The sequence below is a fragment of the Vanessa cardui genome, chromosome 3 (genome assembly GCF_905220365.1).
Source record: "Vanessa cardui chromosome 3, ilVanCard2.1, whole genome shotgun sequence".
Taxonomy (NCBI): domain Eukaryota; kingdom Metazoa; phylum Arthropoda; class Insecta; order Lepidoptera; family Nymphalidae; genus Vanessa; species Vanessa cardui.
Genome location: NC_061125.1, coordinates 406025 through 424140, shown reverse-complemented (window position 1 = coordinate 424140; position 18116 = coordinate 406025). Strand labels below are relative to the sequence as shown.

The window sequence follows — 18116 nt, the reverse complement described above, 5'->3', positions numbered from 1 at the left end:
GCTATTAATAGTAAAAATTTAAAATTTTATTTCAAATTCCTTCAGAGATAATGAGTACCTAAGTGCTGTATATGATGGTGGGATAAATATTTGGAAAAATAATATTTTAAAAGCACTCTTACAACACTTCAATTAATACTTTCTCCTCAAGGGAGAGGAGGCATTTTCCCAGCAGTGGGAAATTTACAGGCTGTTGTTGATATTTGTACTCCGAAGACTGCGTACACTGCATAGCTGTGTATATATTTATATCGCTAGACATGAGAGAGACCATACTAGCCTACATCAACACCGTTTAAAACATGGGTACGCCACTCCTAGGTCAATCGAAAATTCATTAGTTTTCTATGTTGTCTTGGGTCTGGGTGTTTGTGGTACCGTCGTTACTTCTGATTTTCCATAACACAAGTGCTTTAGCTACTTACATTGGAATCAGAGTAATGTATGTGATGGTGTCCAATATTTTTTTTTTTTTTGGATATTTTTTTCAATAGCTATTTGTACATTTTCATCTTCAAAATTGAAGTACTCTACCTCCTTAAACGGATAGCAAATTTAGTACTTAAAGTTTTATGATAAAGATATGAAATATAAGGAAGCAGCCTCTTAAATCAAAAACAATGTTCTAGAAATTTAGTAAAATGTTAGCTAATAGTTCTCTCCCCCGCCGACATCCCAAAAAACATTCCAGATCAATCGGAATATTCTCCAAATATCCATTTCTTCAAAAACAGTCTTACTAAACTAATGTCTCAGTAATATAGTAAGTATATATTATTAGAATTATTATGGCTTAGGCCAACTGTCCAATTATTAAATAATTGGAATTTTAAAGGATATGTTGTACCGATATACATAGATTTAGATTCGGAGACTTACATTCGGCGGATATCAGTAAAAATCGTTGAGACTGACATTTTGAAAATTGATCCCTTTTTTAAATATTTGTCGTTACATATACTGAGTATCTCTATTTCCGAAATTTGTTATCAAAAGTTAAAATACTTCTATGATGGACCTAAGATGACGACAGGAACTGCTTTTGGATCCATTTGCTAAATAAATTTTCTCCCTTGATCGGCTCATCTTTCCCGGCGAGTTATTTAGTTTGTCCTCGAAACTAAAAATATATACTGACCTGACAACAATCGAGCTTTTTCAGCGGAAAACCCAAAATGAGTAAAATATGATGCAATTACATGATATGCAAATTTAATTATATTAAAATTAACATTTATATCTGCAAGCTACGTGTCGCTAATGAGCTTACTATATTTATATTTTTCCTTACGCTTGTGTAATCATTACAATAATTAATTATGAAGTATTGTTGTTCGCTTTTCGTTTATTTATACTTTCGATACTTTATCCCTGAGGAAGTTTCCGTTACACTGCCGAATTTTACACCATAATTTAATTTTGGAAAAACACGATTTAGGTTTCCAGCTTTATCAACTGGTCAGGTCACTGGTTACTCTCTGAAAATCTTGGGATTCTACGCTATAAATACGAGATCTTATTATTTGGAAATGATACTTCTAAATTTAAATTCTATTTTTAAATAAAAAGACTTTCAATATGTCGATATGAGCAATATTCTATCTGAAATAGTACATTGTTTTAGTATTTTCTATTCACTACTCTTAGGGCAAGATATATTAAAAATGATGTGATTTTGGAAAAATAAATTTCATCAGCATCGCAATAGACCCTACGCCCCAATGTGGCCCCATATAAATAGCTTGGCAACTGGATTCACACTTGACTGATTTTGACACGGCTCGCCTCGTGTATTTCGATTATTTCCACAAAATATCATCTCATGGCTCTCCACTTTGGGGTAATGCCGTTATTAATAGAATTTTTATATCGCCGAAGAGGGTTATTATGCTTGCTTGCTATGCTACGTATGATGAAAAGATTAATTAAGGTGTCGATTTAAAGAAATTAATATAATTATTGTCGCTTCTAAAATTATTTTTGAACATGTTATGTATGTAATTGTGACATATATGTATACTCTTAACATTTGGAACAAGCGTAATATTATTGTTTCAATTACCCAATTATACAGTATTAGTGACCCTTTTGTGGAGCAATATACTACAGCCACTACTACTTTATCCCAGATAAAGTTCAAAAAATTTAATAATATATTTAAAAGAATTTATAAAGAACATTTGTTCGCTAAAGGACAATACGAATTATTTCCCAGTTATTTGCGCATCCAGGCTGTTTCAAGCAACGAAAGTTATTTATTGTTATGTATGAAACAATAGTTATTTGTAAAATAAAATAAATAAATCCCCCTAAATTTCTTTTGAAGGTTCTTCTCAGAAGTTTATTTTTTATCTGGGGATAGATTGTTGACTATCAATAAGCAAATGGGTGGTTCATTTGCTTATTGATAGATTAAGATGATTTTATATTGAAAAACATTTTTGGAATTCTGATCCGTAAGTACCTACAGTTACTTTAAATAAAGTAAGTATAACATTTCGAGAGCCGCGATGAGCTCCAAAATTATAAATAGACTGGATACGATTCTCCTCGTGAGGAACGGTAAAAGAGGATTCCACTAAAGTTTTGGATCTAATGTGATTACTGAGATGCTAAGATGGTTCAGTGGTTCGAACGCATGCATCTTAACTGATGATTTCGGTTCAAACCCAGGCGAACCCTACTAAATTTTCATATGCTTAATTTGTGTTTATTATTCATCTAGTGCTCGACGGTGAAGAAAAACATCACGAGAAAACCTGCAAGTGTCTAATTTCATCAAAATTCTGCCACATGTGCATTCCACCACCACCCGCATTGGAACAGATGGTGGAATATGTTCCAAACCCTCTCCTTAATCGGAGAGGAGGCCTTAGCCCAGCAGTGGGAAATTTACAGGCTGTTGTTTGATTGTTTGTGATTCCTAGAAATAGCGTTGTATCAGTTTTATCACTATTCCTTAAAGATAGAATAAGGTTAAATTTCTTGCATTGTAAGTACGAACAAAAATTAGGTATATGTTTTATGTCTTATTGATATTACGAACTTAATTTTTTTTTGTAAACCAGCCATGTCTCAGTATACAAGCATTCTTTACATCATAATAATTGCCTTTTTTCCTGTCATATTTAAAAATAATCAGGCGTCAACAAACAACATGTTATTATATATATATTATAAATACCTTTATCATAAAAATAAAGTTAATTTATCAAAAACTCAAAATTGATCCTTGTGGAACACCCCTTCTTAATACAGATATAGAAATGTTTACTAATAATATTAAGCTATATAGGCGTATAGAGACTATGGCGGATGTAACTCTTTTGCAACATGATCTTGATTCTGTGCAACAGTGTAAAAACAATGGAATACTACTTAATGCTACGATAAAATAATCCATACACTTAGATGAAATAAAATTTTCCAAATAGGTTCATAAATAACGGAGTTTTGGTGTAACAAACATAAAAAATACAATCGAATTGAGAACATCCATATTTGTAGTCGGGTAAAACATTTTTACAATTAAGTAATTAATTAATAAACAATAAATCCGGATTTGATTTTCGAAATTTTTATAAAATGATTCTTTACATTCGCTAGTTTGGTGAGCTTTAAAGCTAAGCCCCTCCCCTGCGGTCGGACTGCCACAAGGGGCGGAGCGCTCTGCGAGGGAGGCGTGGCCTTTTTATAGAGACTCGGTCAGCGTCTCGATATTTGATCGAACGGCTTCTGAGTTTCTTTTCTGTCTATGGATGACTTCTTGGCTATTTTTGATCACTGCAATAATGCATGACATGATATTGCTCAAGATGTATTGTTATTCATTGTATTTAATCATAAAAAATATTAATAGTAAATTATTTTATTAATAAATATTAAAAATGTTCAATAATGTTCTGTAGACAGATTTTGTTAGCGTTTATAACAAATTCGGATTTAGGTTGCCAGACGCTAGCAAAATAAACATCGATAATTAATTTAATTTCGGTTGTAAGTGTAAAAACAACGTGTTATTTGGGTACGCCGTCATATAATTAACCATGCATTGTCATCCAAACTGAACAAGTATACATAATTTCAGGTCAATCGGTTAAAGATATCTGCTTCTAAATTTAGTTGCATTGTTTTACAAATACACTTACATTGTGTATTTAAAGTTAAAGTTAAATAAAAGCTTATAATAAGGCACGGGCCATTGTTAGCCCAAAAAGGTTCTTAAACTAAATAGGGTAGACCGAGGCGAATCGGATCACTTTTTCTTTGAAGTTGAGAAAATCATACTAAATGATTATATAATGTTATTTTTATTAATTAAAATGTCTAAAGTACCAATCGGCTATAAAATAAACATTGGAAAATTTAAATCATAGATATATTCTCTTAATTAGGTACTAAAAACAAAAAAAAAAACAAAAATATCCGAATCGCCCCAATTTTCGGGGTGAATCGGATCGTACACATTATTTAATAAAACTTTAAGTTTCTTAATACTATAGCTTTGGAATCAGTAAAAAATTAATAATGGGATCAATTTTAACTATCGACACATAATTCAGATATATGTGGTCCTTATCTCCCCCCATATCAGCACAATTTTCGTGACACCATTCTTCGCAGGCATTGCACTGTATCCAATCCTCTGTGGGTGGATTCACGAATATTTCGTAACAGTAAATGCACTGCCAGTCTCTCTGCTTTGTAGATGAACTCTTAATTTTTAGATTTTGTTTTGTTTTATTCTTCATCTTCTTCAAAGTATTTTCTTTGCAGACAAACTTTTCCTTATTTTCCTTGGTTTTATTGTCTACCTTAAATTTCTTTTTTGTTTCTCTTTTGAGAAGAGTAGTCTTATTCTGTGGTGATGTTAAATGCAAGACCAGTTTTTAAATTTTTAAAAAATCTTTGAGAAGCAACTGGAGACTTTAAGATGATGGAAGAATTTCTTTAATTATTACAGGACAGATAGAAGGCTGGGCTTCGTCAAATTGTTGTGAACTTGTGGCTGGCACTATATTATCAAGTGGTTTTGTATTTGTGGCTTGGACACTTGAGGATTGGGCTTGTCGCTGCACCTGTTAGTAACTCGTAGATTTAACTTGGGGTACTTGACACTCTCTGTATTCTCTGATAAATTCTTAATTTTTATAGCATTGCTTTATTCTTCATCTTATTTTGTCCTACATCTACACAGGTGGAAGACTGGGCTTTGTCAGATTGTTGTGAACTTTCAGATGACATTGTGTGTCATCTGAAAGTTTACATTTGTGGCTTGCACTTGTTGGGAACTTGGGTACTGAACTGGGGACTCAAAAATGTCTGACTCTTGATTGCCGATGAACTTGTAGTCAGATATTGCATTGGCTTTTAATGGAAATATTCCTGTCTTTTTGAAGCCTTTTGTGGCATTACCAACAGTATCGGAGGTATCAAAGGTTTCTTTTGATCGTCGAACCATCTAAAATAAAAAAAAAAATTTAATAAATCAGTTTAAAACTGTGATCCAATTCGCCCCTGACGATATGATCCGATTAGCTCCATAATTAAGACTTTTGAAATAATATTTTTAGTCGTTAACCTCTAAGATTACACTCAAAAGCAAATTGGTACTTTAATATAGACACCTTGCTTAACAATATAGACCAATGTGGTTGAGTTTTAACACAAATCCGTAATATGACACAAATAAATCGTAAGTACGTACCTTAGATGAGGGCCAAAATTGCGACACACACAAACGATCAAGTCGAAAACGAGTGGATTCGTCATTGATTCACAAGCGGGATCGAAGTAATACTTATGCCGGGAGGTGCAGGGTGAGAGGAGGGACGCAAAACACCGGTTGAGTGTTTTCTATGTGAATGCGATATTTGAATTATCAAAAAAAATCTTAATTTGATCCGATTCGCCTTGTGATCCGATTCGCCTCGGTCTACCCTAAATAAAAATTTTAACAAAAAGAAAAACTTCAAACAAAACACTATTTTAAAAGAAATAAAATGCACTAAAAAGTAATAAAAATAATTGCATATTAAAGATATTTTTTAGAGTTCCAAGGTAAAATGAAATGAAAAATATTAGACTAACGTAGTAGTAAGAAAAATATAGACGAATTCATCTCATGGGACATAACATTTTAGTTCCCAAGATGTGATGCATTAATATTATTACATAGAATAAATAAAACAGTCGCTTACCGCTGTCTGTCCCTATCTATGCTTAAATTTTTAAAATTACGCAACGGAGCTTGATGCGGATTATTTAATAGATGGAGTAATTCGACAGGAAGGTTTTTGTATATACTTAGTACATGTATTATTGTTAAACAGCATACACATACAGCATTGCACCCTTTCGAAGCGAGTCGCTAGTTGGCGATATAATATTTCTTATGAGTGACGTTGACCTTTTACCATCAGATAACAATTCAACTACCAATTTGACATTATAGTTTTTTATCTCCAATGGAGCCACTTCATACAACGATTGGCGAAGAGAATCAGCTCTTAACCTATGCGATAAAAAAATAGAGTTTTGAATGAAGTCTCGCCTTTTTGTATTTCAGTCATTTCCAAAGTATCATGTCTTATGGCATTCTACTCTAGGGTAATGCAGCTGACATTAATACAATCTTTGTACTACAGAAGAGGGCTATTCATGCAATTTATAACGTAGGCCAAAAGATTCGTTAAGAAGTAAATTTAAATAAATTAAAATAATGACTGTTGCTTCTTAATTGGCCTTTGATAATAATTGATGATTGATTTATTATACTTACGCAAAAACATAAATGAATTTCCCAAAAATTGTGAAGTAGGTACATTCTATTAATACTAGAAACTTGTTACCTGAATTACCCGATTACAACTATAATATTAAATATTAATAGTATTGTTTTCACAACCGAATCCCAGAATAAGTTCAAAAATATTCAATTGTAAATTTTAGAAGAATCGTTAAAGAGCGTTTGTCTGCTAAAGGATATTACAACACTAATGACTTTCTTGTTGATTGCACACCCTGGGAATAAGATGATCGCCTGCAAGCTGTTTCAAGTAACAAAAATATGTATATTGTAATTGCTCGTGTAACATTAAATTAAAAAAGAAAATATCCCGATGACATTTTTTCGCCGGTTCTTCTCCGGTCCGAGGTATTTAAATTCAAACGATTTAAACACGATTGTTGGTAATAATATAAAAAGAAGTAAACAATAAAAAACGTATTTGTTTTAAGGCCACATTGTTTCTTATTAGAACATAAAGGTTTTGTTAGAAATATCATTGTTTTTTTAAGTCACGCTTATTATTATTAGGTACTAGCTGACCCGGCAAACTTTGTACTGCCACAATCGAAATACTTAAATAGTCCAAATGTGATGAGCATAGAAACCACTGCACGCAGTGACACTGGTGATCTAACAGTAACAATAAATAACTGATACTTGCATTAAAAGCGACACTATCAATATTTTTTTCTATATTTTCAATGACACAGGAATCATGAGGTTGTGTGATAAATTACCATGTCGCTATAATTAAGGCCTTACAACATAAAGTTTGCAAAACCATTTATTGTATTGGCTATACCATAAGTTTTAATTTGAAACTCATTTGCAATATAAATCAATATAATATCACTAAATACAACACAGATAAATAATATAGGTGGTCAAGTTTAATTATGGTGATTTTGCTTACAATATTTTGAATATATTGTCTGATTTATATTGCTCATAAATAGTCACGTTACAACAATTAAATACTTACATAAATTAAAATTTTAACAAAAAGGAAAACCGACTTCAAACAAAACAATATTTTAAAACAAACTAATATGCACTAAAAAGTAATAAAAATAATTTCGTATTCAAAATATTTATCAGAGTACTCCTAAGTAAAATAAAATAAAAAGCATTAGAGTACTCAAAAGTTGATTTACGATTATATTAATTTAGTTGCAATTATTGTTATTGTTGTTGTTGTTCTCGAGTATATTATCGTATAAATCCAAGCCAGCCAAGAGCTGACACCGACTCCAAATATGACGACCTCCGCGGTCGAGTGGTGTGTACACCGGTTTTCATGGGTACGCCACTCCGCGGTCCCGGGTTCGATTCCCGCAGAGTCGATGTAGGTTATCATTCGTTTTCTACGTTGTCTTGGATCTGGGTGTTTGTGGTACCGTATTTATTTCTGACTTTCCATAACACAGTGCTTTAGCTACTTACATTGGGATCAGAGTAATGCATGTGATGTTGTCTCATATTTATTTATTTAATTGACCTTAGTAAAAAAACTTTGCAAAAGAGCTAATGTATGTCGTACATCATAAGGTCACACATCGTGTTGAAATGCAGCAACGAACGTAAGCACATTAAAATTTTACTAAGGACAATAACCCACCTACCGCACCCTGAAGCTGTTTAGGAGTTGCATTGATTATCATATTCGACTATGACTTGTTGTTGTTGACTTGTATTACTTGAACACGTTACGAAAGGTAACTCAAACGTCCAAATAACCCATATAAGATTCCGCCGAGTATCGCTAACGTGTTCCTCAGAATTGAAGAGTTCCGTTACTTTGGATCCCATACTCAGAATCTAACCAAACTTTCACCCCTTAACAGGTAACAGTACCCTTGAAGTTTATCCTTTCTAATAAAAAAAGAATCATCAAAATTGCTTGCGTGATTTTGAGTTATTTACCTGTTTATCACGCACATGCATAATGCAAATTTAAGACTTATGTGGTTTTCATATGGATACCATCATCAGAATGGGATAAAATTATAAAATTTTAACAAAAAGAAAAACCGACTTCAAACAAAACACTATTTTAAAACAAATGAATATGCACGAAAAAGTAATAAAAATAATTGCGTATTCAACATATTTTTTAGAGTCTTCCTAAGTTAAATGAAATGAAAAATATTAGACTACTTAAAAGTCGATTAACGATTACATCATGTAGTTATAGTTATTGGTATATTTGGAGCCGGTGTCAGCCAACCCTATACTACATCATCATTTTAGAAGTTTGCTATGTGATGTCGTATATAAACAAATTCTGTAGTATATTTAGTATCAGTATTGCACCCGTGCGAAGCCGGGGTGGGTAGCTAGTTGATTATAATATTCGACTATGATAATTACATAAACATAACCACATTACGGAAGGTGACTCAAATATCCAAATAACCTATAAATAAAAGATTCGACCGAGTATCGCTAACGTGCTCCTCAGAATTGTTCCGTTCCCTTCCGTTCCGTTACTTTGTCATGGATCCTGTGCTCAGAACCTTACCAAACTTTCACCAAATTACCCTTGAAGTATATATTTTATAATAAAAAAAGAATTATCAAAATTGGTTAACGTGATTTTCAGTTATTCACCTATTTGTCGCGCATACACGTAATGCAAATTTAAGACTTATGTCGTTTTCACATGGATACCATCATCGGAAAAAAAAATAAAAAAAATGGGACCCCACGGGAAGCACTACCTTTCAAACAAAAAAAAAATTATCAAAATCGGTCCACCCAGTGAAAAGTTATGAGGTAACAAACATAAAAAAAAAAAAAAAGAAATACAGACGAATTGATAACCTCCTCCTTTTGGAAGTCGGTTGAAAATGGGACCACACTGGACCACAGTTTCACTGCGTGTAATGGTTTAACATCTGCGTTTTTTTGCGACTGGAAGAAATTAGTAAATTCGAGAAATAGATTTAACGAACTCATATGTAACTCACCGCATAGACCATGAATCATATTTTTTACGACAAAGTGAAATAACTCTGGATCAAGAGTTTGATCGGGAATTTCAGCTAATATAACGTTATAGATTTGATCCGTAGTTATCTTATGTATCAGCCAAATTAATACATGTGCAATGTGCATGTGACAATCTGCTTTTTCGCCATTAAATGGAGTACATAGGGCAACGCACCTCTCCAAATATACATAATTCTACAATTAAAGCCATAAGTGCTTTCAATTATTGCCGAAAAACACGTGCTGTTATGTCATGACGATCAGTTGTCGACTGTTCTTTAAATAAATTGTTTAATTTTGAATATCATCTCACTGAGGTTTACATGTAACAGATCCGGTCGCCCATTTTCGTACGTAACAAATTGCGTCTTGTACATATTCGTTCATATGCAATGGGCAACTAATAAACGAAAATGGCAATATAGTCAATCGCCCTATATAATTTACATTAGCATCATTCGCTATCGCATCTTGCAAATGAATATATTCTTCGGATCTTAATTTTGCTTGGCAGAAACGATTAAAATTAATACATTCAGTTTCTATTTTGGCATACGTATCAACGATGTACTGATGATACAGTTTACCACATCTCGAGATATAATTTTGAGCTTGTGGACGAACCATCAATCGATATGAATAAAAACTAATGGCACTAACTTTTTTCTGTATATTTAAACATGAAAATAAACGCTGTACTTTTAAATGTTTTTTTTGGAATTAATAAATTAAAATAAGACGTATTATCAATTGAAACTGGTGGATGAGTGTACTCATTTTTAATTTATTGAATTCATTTGTTACAAAAAATGTAATAAATGAAGAACCACTAGACCGATTTTGTGCAAACTTCACATAAACCATCTACTAAAGAGTCCAAAAAACCCTGAAAATTTGGTTTGGATACGTGAGCCCATTCTTGAGTAATAAAGTGACATCGAAAATGCCACTTATTTTTATATATATAGATTCGAAAAATAGATGTAATGATGTTTTAAATAATGCAAAATCAATTTTAAAATATCAATGTTTATTGTCTAACATCGGTAATCATAGAAAATCAATGATAATTCTCTAATAAATCTATTTCTAAGGAAAAACAAAGTCGTTGTTTTTATAATATTCCTAGCATTTTTATCATACTTTCTCACCTTTTAAACTTTCCCTGAACTTCAACAAATAATTCAAGACCAAAATTAGCCAAATCGGTCCAGCCGTTCTGGAGTTTTAGCAAGACTAACGAACAGCAATTCATTTTTATATATATATAGATTTAAGCAAATGCTTCAACCTAAAATTATTCCATAGATAGCAAACGTTATGTTAAACATTATCATTACATAGTATAAAACAAAGTCGCTTACCGCGATCTGTCAAATTATACACGTATGCTTAGAACTTTAAAATTTTGCAACGGATTTTGATGAGGTTTGTCTTAATATATAGAGTGATTCGAGAGGAAGGTTTATGTATAGATGATATATACCTAATATAGTAAAGAAACACTGATAATTTTAGAGGTTTCTAACGGGATGTGGTAAATAAACAAATTTTGTAGTATATTTAATATCATCATTACATCCGTGCGAAGCCGGGGTGGGTCGTTCGTTTTTGAATAAATAACATTTTGCTTTTGATCATACTCAGTTGTATTCACGTATCCTACTTACTATTCTTAAATTACTCCTTACTTCAGTATACGTCTCTAACATCAGTATATTTCTGTCCATATGTTGTTCTTCTCTTATATACTTACAAAGTCCCTGAGGTGAATCAGTAAAGTACGTAATTGAGAGCATTCTTACAGCGTAGTTTGGATATCATGAATCAATAACAAAACAAAAAAGATACTTTATTTAATGTTTTCACTTAACATTATTAACTTAATGCTAAGAATCTGAGATGGCTGTCGCTTCGTGTCGTGAACTTCAAACGTGTAATCAGTGGGCGTGTAGCTCAGACGAGCGGGTAGGAGGCGGCAGAGGCGATGCCGCAGTTATTGTTGCGGTTGCGCGCCATCTTGATGTAGCCGAGCCTGCCCCACGAGCGACCCCACGAATTCTTCACGAGCCAATAGTCGCCGTCCTCTTTATCTGTGCCATAGCCCACCACCAGCATCTGCAGGATATTATTGATTTTATGAGAAAATGTGATTCTCATAGCTTTGGTACTTGACTGCATAGAGTTAGTAACTCTTTTGTGGGGCAATGTGTACGTTTCTACAACGGGATCCCAGAAAGCGTTCAAAATGCTTGTTTCCAAATTAAATATAAAAAAAAATAATTAATTAATTTAAAAAATGTTAAGTGAGTTTTTGATTCATATGTGACACCTTGGGAAAAAAACAGGCGCCTCCTGGCTATTTCTAATTATATATAATTATGTGTTTAATTAATTTGACGAAAAAAGCTGAGATTCTTTCGCCGATTCTTCTCTGGTCAGCAGTGTTTCTTTTTCCGAACCTGTGGTAGTGTTTAATTTGACCATCAATAAGTAAGTGTATGCTTAATGCTTCTATATGGAGCGAGGTTATGATTAATTTCAGGGACTGTTATTCATGTTCTTTCAAATATTATACAAAGAAATTATCAGAACCAAAACAATTAAAAGTAAATAAAGCAATACAATATTATCATTCAACACCTCATATCAGGGATAATTTACATACTCCGATTATAGATATATACATTATAGAATTTTATAATATACTGTACTATTTACTCTTGTATCATATAATTAATAATAAATATAATTTTTCATCGGAGAACCACTCCGAAAATGTTTAATATATTAGCATTCTTTGTTCAGTTAAGATAGAAATTTGACGTGGTACATTTCAACCCTTGGACCTTTACTGGCCTTAAACCCAATATCTATAGTTCCCAATAATTCCAACATAGGTAATAAATTTCCATACAAAAATGAACATTATACTCTTCCATGCCCTCTCTAGAAATGTAGTATTATTAAATGAAATGGAAAAAAGCATCTAACAAGTTACACAAACGCGGGTCACCGTGGTACACCGCCAAAAAGATTGTTCTGAGACACATTTCTGAAACAGAAGCCTTCATGATAACAGTCCAAGATCAAGGTAATAAATAAAAGAGCTGCAATAACTGACACAAGTGTGCACTTCAATTAACTCCAAAATTTGCCTGTTTTGCTATTGTTACGAAACGGTTATGTTTCATGAAAAGATTTCTTTCAGCAAAATTACGCGAGAAACAGAGCCTTTGGAGCGAAGGTCGACGTGGGCACATACGACAAAGGCACAAACGTATCTTGGAGCAAATATTCAGTCCCTCAGCTTAAGGTTAAGGACGGAGATCGCCGACTTACCGCATGATTGAGGTTATAGGAGGAGCATTCTTCATCGTAGTAAATTCCGTTGGTGTAGAAACGGAAGGAATCCCGGCTGGCGTCGATGACGACGGAGACGGGCCCCATGGTGGCCACGGCCAGCCTCAGCTTGTGTTCATCACCCCTTGGTAGGTCCACGAAGCCCACGACCTTCGCGCCCACGTAATCGGAGTCGTACCTACGACAGACAGCATTTAGTAGCTGCACGAGTTAGTCGTCGTTACCATTGGGACACGGGATGTCGCGCGTACTTGCACTCTCCGTTAATGGCCTCGTAAGGGTAGGTTGCCTCCGTGTTGATGCCTTCGTTGTCGCGAATGTACGTGAAAGAGTTGGCCACAAAGCCACCTTTGCAGCCGTTGTTCCCGTATGCGCTCGAGCAGTCAATCAGGTTCTGCTCCGACAGCGACACGAGGAAGCCGGTGTGGAGGAAGTGCTGCGCCTCAAGCGAGCCCGTCTGCAACGGTTCGGTTACAGTAAAATTGCGAAAAATGAATAGAAGCAAATAGAGAAAGAATGAAAAAGCTTTCGTGTCATTTATTTGATGTCATAGTTCATCTTCGCGTAGAAAAAATTCTATGGAGCATTTTTTTTTTATTTTTATTCTTTATTTAAGTAAGGGACTTTTATTTATAAAAAATATGTCAGTCCCATTGTTCTCTTACAATTTGTCTTATCAACACAACAATGTAAATACAACTTATATCTAAAAATTACATGACTGTTGATTAAATTAATCTTAAATTATCTTTTAGAGAGGCTGCATGTGTGCCAGAACTATATCATAAATATATTTAACCGATAATGTCGTTGGTTCTGCTAGGATACTTTGGAAAACACCGATATCTAAAAGATATGGAGCATTTGCACCTATATAACTTAGTGGATAATGTTTAACAAATAAAGGAAATCCTCAAAATATTCAATTCATCTCGTGGGAGAGAATAGTAGAGCGACCTTAATATTTATTTTACAACATTTCTATTTTTCAATATACATATACAAATGGGTATCAAAGTAATTGGTCGCTTAAAATGTCGAATTTTATAAAATAGTAATGGGAAATACAGTCAAAATTTAATACTAATTTTGTTTATGTATTAAAATTAAATTCAATTAATAACAACTGGATATGGATTTTGTAAATATTAGATCTTATCATTTTTTTATAATTCTGGTATTAAATTATAATTTTAATATTGTAATAATGGCATGAGACGAGACTAGCAACAGTAGCCAAGTTATCAGTTGGTGGTGGTATTACAGCTTATGTTGTATCAAGCTAAATGTTGGTGGGTAACATTTTGTGAGGGTGCACACTCACGGCGCTGAAGGCCCAACCGGAGTTGCACTCCTCTTGATCCTTGACTTCGGTGACGGCGCCCTCCAAGCGCCAGTCCTTCAGCTTCGGCACCGCCACATTGTCTGGTGACACGAATGCCGCACCTCGCACCTCGATTAGTCTGCCGACAGACAACACACGCTCCTCAGTAGCTGCTCTGCTCTGCTCTAAGTATGTCATAGAGCTACGAACAACTTACTTTCACAAAAAGTTGTTTATTTTTTGCTCTATTCATCTATATTTTTGCGAGGCTTTATAATTATTTTTTTAGAGGACATTCAACAACTGATGCGGCAATACACTTCGTAAATATATTAACAATGTATGTAAGAGAAGAATCATTAGAAGCTATTATTTTGCGATTTATTTCTAAAAAATAATTCCTGTGTAGTAGAAGTAGATCTAATGATCTCATTGGTTTATTCTTAAATCAAAAATATAAATAAGCTTGAACTGAATTTTCAGATATTGAATTCCGACAGGATACATATTTAATTGTATTTGATCGACCCAAAAATGGTGGAACAGAGTAACTGAGTGCCCTGTCGGCTGTACAAGCATTCTACATCAAGCCTAGTCCCATCCTCCTTAGGAGTAGAGGAGAAAGCTGCAGGTGCTTTTGCTGTTCATCGGAAATTATATTTGACAACAAGAAAATCTTATATCTATTATTTTCAAAAATATACTAACGAGATTACGCGAGGGTAACGCATGCAACCATGTGACACGACTCTAAAAGCCATAAAGTGGAAAGCCTGCCAGAAGTTTTACCAATACACTTGCTATATTTTGGGGTGAAGCAGAAACCAATGGCGATGGCGAATTCCTAATTTTTAATTTGGCAACTTCCTCAGATATATTCGTTCAGTGAGGAAAAGTTATTTATAGAGGATAAACTCATTAGTGACAAGTAGCTTGCAGATATAAATGTTTGTTTGGGTATATTTAGACTGGCAAATCATGCAATTATATCAGACATTACTCATACTACATTACATTACATCTACATTTGTCAGCTCTAATGAGAAACCGACGATACTCATCAAGTCGATATCTTTATCTTGGGACAAACTAAATAACTCGCCTACTACTGACTTGTACTAATCACGGGAAAAAGCGCCTTCGCCAAAACTGAAGCGAGCGAATACATGCTAAAGCAGTACATGGCATCACTCAGCCATTGAACCACGCTGATGTACTCATTTTGTTACATAATTACAAAGTAACACACATACACACAAATTGGATACTACTCAGGACCACTCAATTTTATATCATAATATTTAGCGTAAATAGAAAGTGTCGGGATTGTTAGGTATGTCCAATCAATATATTTGCTGTTGTCTATGGATTCATCATAGTGCTTTAGATCTAAGTTGATTTTAAGTTCATTTACACATATACATTGTTTATCATTGTATTAAGAAATATAACGAGTAATTCGAGATATGAAAATAAAAAATTGTAAAGGAGAATGGCTACGTAGCATTGTAGCGTGGCAGCGTAGACATTCAGCCGTTCGCCAATTGTTGGCAATATTTCTACGAAGAACCTCAGTTAACCTCAGCTTTTATTGTTTTGATCGAACATGATGTTAACTGTACGGTAGATCGCACTCACTTGGCGGTGCGGTTGAACCCGTTCATGGTGTGCACGAACTCGTGGTGCAGCTTGTCGGCGTACTTGTTGACTCCGAGGCGATACGTCACCTCTCCGCGCTCGAAGCGCCGGTTGTGCTCCTCCACCTTGAGCTTGTTCTCCGCGTAGATCTTCAGACGGAACTTCTCCTCGGTCTCGTTTTCGTACGATTTCTGGTGTTCGAGCTAATGCAAACCATGATTTCATTGTTACTTTCTATATGATTGGGGGTTGGATATTGAATTGAAAATAATCAAATATTTAATGGAAATTACAATATTTAATACTCTACTGTTGTATAATTAATTATTTAACAACAACAACCTCTCAATTTCCCACTGCTGGACTAAGGTCTCCTCTCTTCGAGGGGAAGGTTTGGAAGAAATTCCAGCACCCTGTACCATTGCGATACCAATTTCTATAAAATTAGGCACATGCAGGTTTTCTCACGCTGTTTTCCTTCATCGCCGAGCACGACATGAATTATCAACATAAATTAAGCACATGAATATTCAGTGGTGCTTGCCTGGGTTTGTTTGTATTTTTTCAGTTTTGAACAAGCAATCATCGGCTTAGATGCGTGCGTTCTAACCACGTGGCCATCTCGTCTAGCAACTAACATTTAACATGTATTATATATTATAACAAAAACAATAAGTTATAAGACTTTTTTGATGTATAATATACTTACATATTATGCAGGAAAAATAACGTTCATTGAAACTAACTATTGATTGAAGATTTTGTTTACCTTGAAGGCGTTCCATTCCTCGCGGAGGAGGTCGACGAAGCTGTCGGCACTGACCACCGCCACCATCACCAACAGCACAGCCAGGGTCCTCATTGTGTTATCTACAATCAAAATTTCACGATTGTTACAAAAACGCGAGTCTCGAAAAATATACAATATATTAAAAAAATAATAGTTTTTATTTATAACAAGTTCTATTACACAAAGTAACAAAACTTTTACGTTTACATTATTGTCGATTACTAGACAATACGTTATAGGTAAACTTAGCTTTTTTTTTTCATGCTTGATAAATACACAATACATATGTTGATAAATATATAATTGTATTAAGATGTTACGGTATTCTGAAATTTGTAATTTAATAACATAATTAATTTAAAACAGCTGTTGTAAATTTCAAACGATTAAGCGTAACATGGACAGAGAGATCTATTTATAACTCTCGTAACTTAAACATTTTTATGATGGCATCAAATTATAAGAGAATCAGTGAAACACAACGAACACAAACAATGTTGCACACCACACTGCATAACAATAGGTGTGTGGGATTTATAATATAAAAATATAATTCCCTGCTTCTCTTACCTTAATTTATTTATATACAGTGGCCGGCAGCAGCGGATCTCGTTTCGATACTGCAAGTGCTAAGTTTGAGTCAGACTCAGTTCTACTTGACTGCGTCGGTTTAATTAATTTACTTGATTTAGCTACGAGGATACTCGTCGTTGACCTACTCGACTGGGCGTTACCGATTAATATGACACGCGGTATATTCACACGCCCATTATTTGCGGAGCGAAGTGTCAGCGGTCTGTTGAGCAAAACCTCTTGTCACGGACTACTTTTTTAAGCGTGACGGGTGAGGAAAGGAGTGGCATCGAGATTTGCGCAAATCAATGAAATCAAAAATATTATAAATTGTATTCTACAAAAATAAACCAAAGGTACCAAAGGTCCCTTAGTATTGTGTAAAAATGTAATATCCCTTAATATCTAATATTTTAACCTCTGCCATGCATCACAAAATTAGTATTTCACAGTAACTTTGAAATTTTCTTACTTATAGTTTAGTTTAGACTTATAGTTGTAATTTTATCATAGATTTTGAAGAAATATTTTATATAATATCTACTGTTAATATAAGATCAATGCGTTGAAGTTGAAATACGATTTCTATTGCAAAATTGAAATCTGCGGATAATGAAAGCATCAAAGTCAGCAGAAGAACTAGTTCA

The 18116-nt window shown here is 34.0% G+C and overlaps 1 protein-coding gene across 1 annotated transcript; it reads right to left on the bottom strand.

Moving 5' to 3' along the window:
- Window positions 1-11617: 11617 nt before the first annotated feature.
- On the bottom strand, window positions 11618-16973 carry LOC124543850 (cathepsin L-like). The gene is made up of 6 exons (XM_047122172.1): window positions 16876-16973; window positions 16107-16309; window positions 14469-14670; window positions 13396-13601; window positions 13124-13322; window positions 11618-11899 (listed from the first exon to the last, which is right to left on the bottom strand). The coding sequence occupies exons 1-6, from the start codon at window positions 16966-16968 to the stop codon at window positions 11738-11740; spliced, it is 1065 nt and encodes a 354-aa protein (XP_046978128.1). The 5' UTR covers window positions 16969-16973; the 3' UTR covers window positions 11618-11737.
- Window positions 16974-18116: the final 1143 nt, after the last annotated feature.

What these genes read in the sequence shown, in the direction of transcription:
- LOC124543850 (XM_047122172.1), bottom strand. Translation starts at nt 16,968, where the DNA reads ATGAGGACCCTGGCTGTGCTGTTGGTGATGGTGGCGGTGGTCAGTGCC. An exon ending in AGGAATGGAACGCCTTCAAG is followed by an intron (nt 16,310 to 16,875) that starts GTAAACAAAATC and finishes GGTTTGCATTAG; the next exon opens with CTCGAACACCAGAAATCGTA. An exon ending in CCTATAACCTCAATCATGCG is followed by an intron (nt 11,900 to 13,123) that starts GTAAGTCGGCGA and finishes AATATCCTGCAG; the next exon opens with ATGCTGGTGGTGGGCTATGG.